The 7,910-nt window shown below is 38.1% G+C and overlaps 1 protein-coding gene across 1 annotated transcript; it reads left to right on the top strand.

Annotated features, from left to right (window-relative positions):
• Positions 1-392: 392 nt before the first annotated feature.
• Positions 393-6,913, top strand: LOC107668327 (antigen peptide transporter 2-like). Its single transcript, XM_016460169.1, has 11 exons — positions 393-1,064; positions 1,154-1,268; positions 1,386-1,516; positions 1,659-1,864; positions 2,185-2,382; positions 2,769-2,897; positions 4,344-4,532; positions 4,802-4,975; positions 5,077-5,236; positions 5,427-5,563; positions 6,483-6,913. Exons 1-11 carry the CDS (start codon positions 560-562, stop codon positions 6,708-6,710), a joined length of 2,172 nt encoding a protein of 723 aa, XP_016315655.1. The 5' UTR covers positions 393-559; the 3' UTR covers positions 6,711-6,913.
• The last annotated feature ends 997 nt before the right edge of the window (positions 6,914-7,910 follow it).

Raw genomic sequence — 7,910 nt, 5'->3', positions numbered from 1 at the left:
CAAAATGTAAAGCTGAAATAAAAAAAAAATTGTTTTTCTTTTTTGTGTTGTTTTAACATTTGTAAGTTAGACCATTTATGGCGTTTGGGGTTTTCTACTTTAAAATGGGGGCGTCACCAAAACAATTGAGAACCATTGGTCTAGACTGCGCAGTCATGTTACCTAATTAATATTCATGAGCCATGGTGACCCCCCCCTCCCATGTTGTTTTGGCTATCGGGCCAGTTTTACGTTTGTTCTGACATTTTTATTTTTTATTTTTTGTTATGAGTTCGAAAGACTAGATTTTATAGCTGCATAGCCTGTTATTATTCTGCTCGACCTCTGGCTTGGGCTTTGAAAGCAGAGAGGAAAAAAATTATTCGCCCGAATTATACAGTAGTCTACTCCTGAAGGAAATCCCCACGGTCTAAATGAAACCGAAACTATCACATAACATCGAGAGGAAAATGCGAATGTGAAAGAGCCTAACGTGGGCTAGCCTATACCTTGTCGTCTCCGATAAAGACACAATTTCTTCCTTTATTCTTTGTGTTTAGAAACAAATAAACGTCGCGTGATGCAGCATGCAAAAGCGCTGCTCGTGGACCTGGCGATAAGCAGTGTGCTACATTACAGCTCAAACGCGTTTATAAAGAGTAGCAGCAGTGTATTTCTCTTGACTCAGCTCTGGCTCGTGGCTGCTGTGAAGTGGATTTGTCTCAGGTGTTTTCTGCTCGGCAGCTGGAGTGTGGCGACCGTGAGGCGCTGTGTAGCCGTGTCATGCTTGATGTGTCCGGCTTATGAAAGCGGACTAACGCTCCTCATGAACACACAGCCGGAAAACTGGAGCGGGTCTCTGTCTTGCCCTGGAAAAACTATTGCTTCTACAGCTGCAGCACTTATAGCGTGTTTGTTCTGGGAAGTAAGTTTTCCAAGCGCTAAAAGCGCGACTGCTGAAGGTTCCGAAAGCGCGGAGAGGACGCAGAGAAACCGGGCGCTCTTCATGCGAGTGGCGCGTTACTCCAAACCCGATGCGCCCCTACTGAGCGGAGCCTTTGTGTTTCTGTCTCTGGCTGTCATATGTGAGTATGAATTCAGCTGTGGGGGTGTTTGTAAACAGACCTTTCAACATAAGTTCAAAAAAGGTTTTTAATCTTTTTGTGTTTTAAAGGTGACATGTGCATTCCATTCTACACGGGAAAGGTCATAGACATCCTGGGAGAACAGTACCAACCAAACAGCTTCATGTCAGCAATCTTTCTCATGGGTCTCCTCTCACTGGGCAGGTACTGAAAGTCTTATTAACCTCATTTTTTTTAGTTTAACGGTTGTGTCAGAAACAAATGTTGTTCAAATGTGCAATAGGCCCCGAGTGAAATAATAAATATTATCCTTGTTCATAGCTCCTTGTCGTCTGGGTTGCGTGGAGGTCTCTTCATGTGCACTCTGTCCAGCCTGAACAAGAGAGTTCGCCTCATGCTCTTTAATGCTTTGGTCAAACAGGAGATAGGATTTTTTGAGGATAAAAAGACAGGTAGGAATAATTAGTTGTTCTAAATGTGAAGTTCTCAGTGACATCTGTCCAAAGAAGTCCTACATCCAAGATATTGACTATTTTAATTGTAGTTTTCTTGTTTTTCCTTTATCGCTTATCTGTGATATTTTTCTGTTGTCAGGGGACTTGACATCACGTCTGTCTACCGACACCAAGCTAATGAGCCAATCAGTGGCGATGAATGTGAACATCCTCCTGCGCAGCTTAATCAAGAGTGTCGGTGTCCTGTATCTGATGCTCAGCCTGTCCTGGAAACTCACCCTGCTCACGTTCATCGAAGCCCCGCTGATTGCCATCACTCAAAAGATTTACAACACACACTATGAGGTCAGATGAACTGACGAGGTCAGATTTAAATATAGCACTGTAGCTCAGAGGTGAAATGACAGTAACTTTGAAGCACATTTAGATCACCACTGATCCAGTTTGACAAATGTTCAAATGTAAGATTAAGTGTTATGCCTCTCATTTTGACTCCTATCCTCTTCATTTGCTCAAACTTTGTTTCATTAACATTTCATAAGAAGAAGCCTTCAAGGAGAACTTACTCTTGTCTAATTCTTTCTCTGTATCAAAATGTATCTCTTTACATTTCTGAAATTTTCTTCTACACAGTTACACTGACCCAAAAACATCTCATTTTACAGCAATTGTCAAAAGAAGTTCAGGACTCGGTGGCCAGAGCCAATGAGACAGCAGGAGAGGCGGTTGCCGGGGTGAGGACTGTACGCAGCTTCCACATGGAACTCGGTGAAGCCTGTCGTTATGACGACCGATTGACTGACACTCACAACCTGAGAACTCGCAGAGATACAGTGAGAGCGGTCTACCTATTAGTGCGACGGGTGGGTCTGCTGCATTAGGATTCTATCCTTATATCATTGAATTTTTATATGTATTCTAATAGTTACCATATGGTAAAATACAATGTTAGCATATATTGCAATATATCCTAATATAGGTACAGTAGCTTAAAGGGATAGTTCACCCAAAAAGGAAAATGTGATGTTTACCTACATCTTGGATGCCCTGGGGGTAAGCAGATAAACATCAAATTTTCATTTTTGGGTGAACTATCCGTTTAAGTATGCAATACATAAAGTAAATAAAGTCAAATATATATCACATACTAATCATCGTTCACATTCTGATCATACGTAATGTTTCTCTGCATCGTCAATCTGAGCATGTAGCATTAATTTTTATTTAACTGTATTATATTTATTAACAGGTGATGTCATTAGGCATTCAAGTTCTGATAATGTACTATGGTCGTCAGCTCATCAAATCAGGATGCATGAGTACAGGCAACCTTGTGTCCTTCATCCTCTACCAGGGTGACCTGGGATCATACATTAGGGTATGGACTCATTTTGTTCTTATAGCCTCTCTATTTCTTGTTGCATTCATTTTAAGCCCTATACGGATGGAACTAGTTGAGGTCTGAACTGAGGAGGTCAGGTATTTTAGAGTTTCACATACTCTGTGTTTTATTTAAGAATTATGGTGCATTTCCTCTAAATGTTTTTATTTTGAACTTCGTTGAATATTGAATTATAAAAAGAGAATTAAAGTGTACGAAACTGCTCACCACAAACAGTGTAGTAGCAGTGCTAGATGTGATCCTTAATCTTAATTCATTCACTTGCTTAATTATTTACATCATGTTTATACAGGGGTTATCGTTTATTTATCTTTCATTGTCTATATTCTCTAGGTTAATAAATCAGTGTAGTATAAGTTGTGTTCAACAGTGTTTAGTACAAGCAATGGGTGAAGTGGGTGACTTGTCAGACTTCCAAATAGGACAAATCACAGAAGCCTGTTTTTATATGACCATCTGTAACCTTAAGAGCCCAATTGTTTGGTGTTTTAAGAACAGAAGTCTTTATGATTATGACTGCATATAAAGCATGGCAAGACTTTATCAGCTAAGAAGAATAATAGTGGGCAAAAAGTGAATAAGGACATTAAACACTAAGAAAGATTGTGTCCAAACAACAAACTGCAAAGTGACAACAAACCTCAATATTCACCTTCAAGACCTGTTTCCAAAAAACAACCACAGAGAACTTCACAAAGCCAACATCCACCAAAGAAATGCAACTGTTAAAATTTGAAGGTAACACTTTATTTTAAAGTGTCCTTGTTACAGTGTAATTCATTTAAGTACTGAGTAATATTCATTAACTACATGAACTTACTATAGGGTTAGGGTTTGGCTTAGGGTTACTTGCATGTAATTATGCATACTTTATTGTTATTATAATAGTAAGTACATGTAACATGTGTAACAAGGACACCTTAAAATAAAGTGTTATCAATTTTAATCATAGATACCAATGCTAAAATGCAAAAAATATGGTGTCATGATCATAAAACATGGACAGTTTAGCACCAAGATGAATGTTAACCAAAGGAGAACTTCAGTCTGCCCTGGCAGCTCAATCACCTGTCTTGAATATTAAAAAACCACTATGGATAGTTTTGGAGAGAAGATGATTTGCTCCTCCAACATCTCTGAAGCAACTGGCAGATGTTCTGATTGATGACTTTCTTATGGAGGATATTCAAAAATTATGTAAATCTATTCTAAAAGGCTATTTCTCAGGTGTTCACATTTCACATTATTTTGTCCAACCCCTATATATACACATCCAAAAGAAGAAAAAACACTTTTAGCATTTTAGTAATACTTACAGAAACTGAATCCAAATAATACTACAAATCCCAGTACAAATGTATCTCTATTTTTCATATTTTGTATAATGTGCAGTCAGTGAAATCCTGATCTGTCTTTCCTCAGAGCCTTGTCTACATGTATTCTAACATGCTGAACTCTGTGGGTGCGGCCGCTAAGGTTTTTGACTACCTGGACAGGAAGCCTTTAGTGAGCATCGATGGAAGTCTTCACCCTGAAACCCTGGCTGGACAAGTCCACTTCAACAACCTCACCTTCTTCTACCCAACACGACCTGATCAACCAGCCCTCAAGGTACAATAGACTCAGAATGTGCTGTCTTACACCATATATTGTAAACAATATCTAAGAAACAGTTTCTTAGTTTCATTTCAATTACAACCACAATTAGATGATTAGATGTTTCCAATTAAAGTAACTTTTTAGTCACTTAGTAAAACATCTCTATATTTTATAAATCCTCTATATTTGCATATAAATCTATTTATGCATATGAATATATATTATGCATATTCTTTATATTTGCTGTAATTAATATGCAGTGTTTGATTGAATGTTTTCAGAACTTCTCTCTGGAGTTGAAGCCGGGTCAGATGACGGCTCTGGTGGGAATGTCAGGAGGGGGGAAGAGCACCTGTGTGAGTCTGCTGGAGGGATTCTACCAGCCTCAGCAGGGACACATTCTGTTAGACAGACAACCACTGCAGAACTACCAGCACAAGTATTTGCACCAGAAGGTAACAATCATTTGGGTATCTTATTAAATTGTGGTATTGCATTAGACTATGTTCACTGTGGAATCATTTGACCCTGATTTTCTTGTTCATCTATGCTATAGGTGGCCATGGTGGGTCAGGACCCTGTGCTTTTTTCAGGCTCCATCCGGGACAACATAGCTTACGGTCTGACTGATTGTGATCAGAAAAAGGTGGAGGAGGCAGCCAGAGAAGCGAATGCCCACGACTTCATCAGTCGACTAGAAAAAAGATATGACACAGGTACACATGAAGAATTATCCCTCTATGCATGTACAGTTCTGAATCTCCCTGGAAATGATATACAATGCTGATATTTTCAAATGTATTTTAACATACATCTCCTCTTTGTTTTGGCATATTATTTTTTCATTTCAATTCTGAGTCATTATGACCTTTTAGTAAGCATCTGTTTATATATGATGTGCAATAGATGTTGGAGAACGTGGCTGTCTTCTCTCTGGGGGTCAGAAGCAGCGCATTGCTATCGCCAGAGCTCTGATCAGACAGCCTCAGGTACTCATAATGGACGAGGTCACCAGCAGCCTGGACACTGAGAGCGAACGCATGGTAAATTTTTTTTGTCACCTCCTCTCCACGACATTTCAAAACAACTTCTGAATATGGTGAATCCTTAAAATGGATAGTTCTCTCAAAAATTAAAATTCATCATTTACTCACCCTCAGGTTATTCAAAACCCATAAGACTTTAGTTAATCTTTGAAACAAATTAAAATATTTTAAATGAAACCTGAAAGGTTTGTGTCCCTCCATTTACAGTCCAGGTAACCAAAACTTAAAAGATTCAAAATGGTCAGAAAGACGGCGTACAATGAATCAAGCGGTTTAATGCAAGGCTTGTAAAGAGATACAATCGCTTTATATGATGAACAGATTTAATTTAGTCTTATATTTACATCTAAACACAAACATAAACTACATCATATATGGTAAACACAGAAGCTCACACATGCTTGTTTGACGCACAAGAACCAGTGAAGTTTGTTTTAGAGTGTGATGTGAAAAGTCTAAATTACATGTTCATATAGCGATCATATCTCTTCACAAGATTTTGTGTTTTACAACACATTTATAACCTTTTTGAATCTTTTAAGTTTTGGTTACTTGGACTTTCAGTAGAGGGGTAGAAATCTCCAAGGTTTCATACAAATATCTTAATTTGTGTTTCGAAGATTAAAGGGATAGTTCCTGCAAAAAATGTATCATTTACTCACCCTCACATTCTACCAAACTGGTATGAAGACAAAAGAAGATATTTTGAATGTTGCTAAAAAACAGTTGCTGGTAGCCATTGACTTCCATAATTCTTCAAAATACCTTCTTTCAGGTTTGGAACCACATGACGATGAATGAGTAAATGAAAAAATTACAATTTTTGGGTGAACTTTTACTTTAAAGCATGTTGTATTACTGAACAAGAAGCCCACTCATACTTATCTCCAACCTTTTTCCATGCCTACATTAACAGGTTCAGGATGCTCTGGCCCGTCGTCCCAACCAGACCTTGCTGGTGATTGCGCATAGGCTGAAAACAATTGAGAGGGCAGACCAGATCGTTGTGATTGACAAAGGGGAGGTTGTGGAGCAGGGGACGCATCAGGAACTGATGGAGAAGAAAGGAAATTACTATAAACTGAGAGAGAGGCTCTTCACTGAGGAAAAAGAAGCTGATGAGAAGGTGGACAAACAGGACTGAGTTTCCTAATCATTTTCCAAGAATACATTACTATTTATAATGATAAGAAGCATAGCAGAATTTATTTCCTTTTAAAATAGTGCTGTATTCTGATCAATATTTAACAGTTTGTATTTTTTCCACTTTGAATGCACTTTGAACAGTCCAAAAGTTGAATAATGCTCTCGTTTGAAAGTCGGTGAAAACATAGCAAAAACAGTCAAAACGTCAAACAATTCGAAATTGAATTATGTGTATCATGTCAATTGATACTTCGTACTGTATATGAATGTACACCTATATTTGTAATTCATAACTCATTTTGTTTTTTGTTTTTTGTTTTTATTATATGCATGTTCTCTAGGTTGTTAGCACTAAGTACATCAAGGGTTACAAAATATTAAAGATGAACATTGCACAACGAAGAAAGAGAGAGCGTTTTTATTGGTAAACCACATAAATGCATCAAGCTTAATTTTTGTTCACACTTTCGCTGCCTTGGACGGTGCCATTATATCAGGATCATAAAACTTAGGGAGCTGGTTTCCCAGAATACATTTCTCTTCCACACCTTCACTGTCAATGGTAACAAGGTAGGCCACACCTCCACTGGAACCGTCTCGGCCCATTGCCAGTGTCAGACCTTGAATTACAAAGCACACTGTGAATTAGAAAAGATTCACATTCCAAATACTGAACATAACACAATTTTGAAAAGAATTTTAGGCCAAATAAAAGTGTTGTTCTACATCATACACTGACATTTGTGATAAATTTACAGTAGGCCTAAATGAATTAATTTAATGCTTTAAAATTTGATGGAAAATATGTGGGCTAAAAAGCTAAAGACCATCAACATCTTAAAAACAGAGGTTTAGAACCCAAGTTGGTCACTTATTCCGTCAATTGCTGTTAAAACAAGAAAGCAAAGCATGTAACTCAGGACAAGATGAATTTATATATGCAACTCACTGTTGATCACAAACTCTTGGCACTCTTGTCTGGTCATGCCTGGTTTGTATTCAGCATCCACAAAGCCATAGATGTAGAAACTTCCAGAGCCACCAACTGCAAACGGCTGTCTGGTAATTAGCCCATTAAGGGTTGCATAGACCTGGAAAGGCAAACACAAAGATATAAGAAGTTAAACCTCTTCAGTAAACCTCTACTCAAGATTTACTTAAAGGGGTCATCGGATGCTACATGCACTTTTACAAGTTG

Source organism: Sinocyclocheilus anshuiensis, unplaced genomic scaffold (genome assembly GCF_001515605.1).
Source record: "Sinocyclocheilus anshuiensis isolate Anshui unplaced genomic scaffold, SAMN03320099.WGS_v1.1 scaffold13919, whole genome shotgun sequence".
Taxonomy (NCBI): domain Eukaryota; kingdom Metazoa; phylum Chordata; class Actinopteri; order Cypriniformes; family Cyprinidae; genus Sinocyclocheilus; species Sinocyclocheilus anshuiensis.
This window is presented reverse-complemented; position numbering and strand designations above follow the sequence as displayed.

What these genes read in the sequence shown, in the direction of transcription:
- LOC107668327 (XM_016460169.1), top strand. Translation starts at nt 560, where the DNA reads ATGCAGCATGCAAAAGCGCTGCTCGTGGACCTGGCGATAAGCAGTGTG. An exon ending in GGTCTCCTCTCACTGGGCAG is followed by an intron (nt 1,269 to 1,385) that starts GTACTGAAAGTC and finishes CCTTGTTCATAG; the next exon opens with CTCCTTGTCGTCTGGGTTGC. An exon ending in CTGATCAACCAGCCCTCAAG is followed by an intron (nt 4,533 to 4,801) that starts GTACAATAGACT and finishes GAATGTTTTCAG; the next exon opens with AACTTCTCTCTGGAGTTGAA.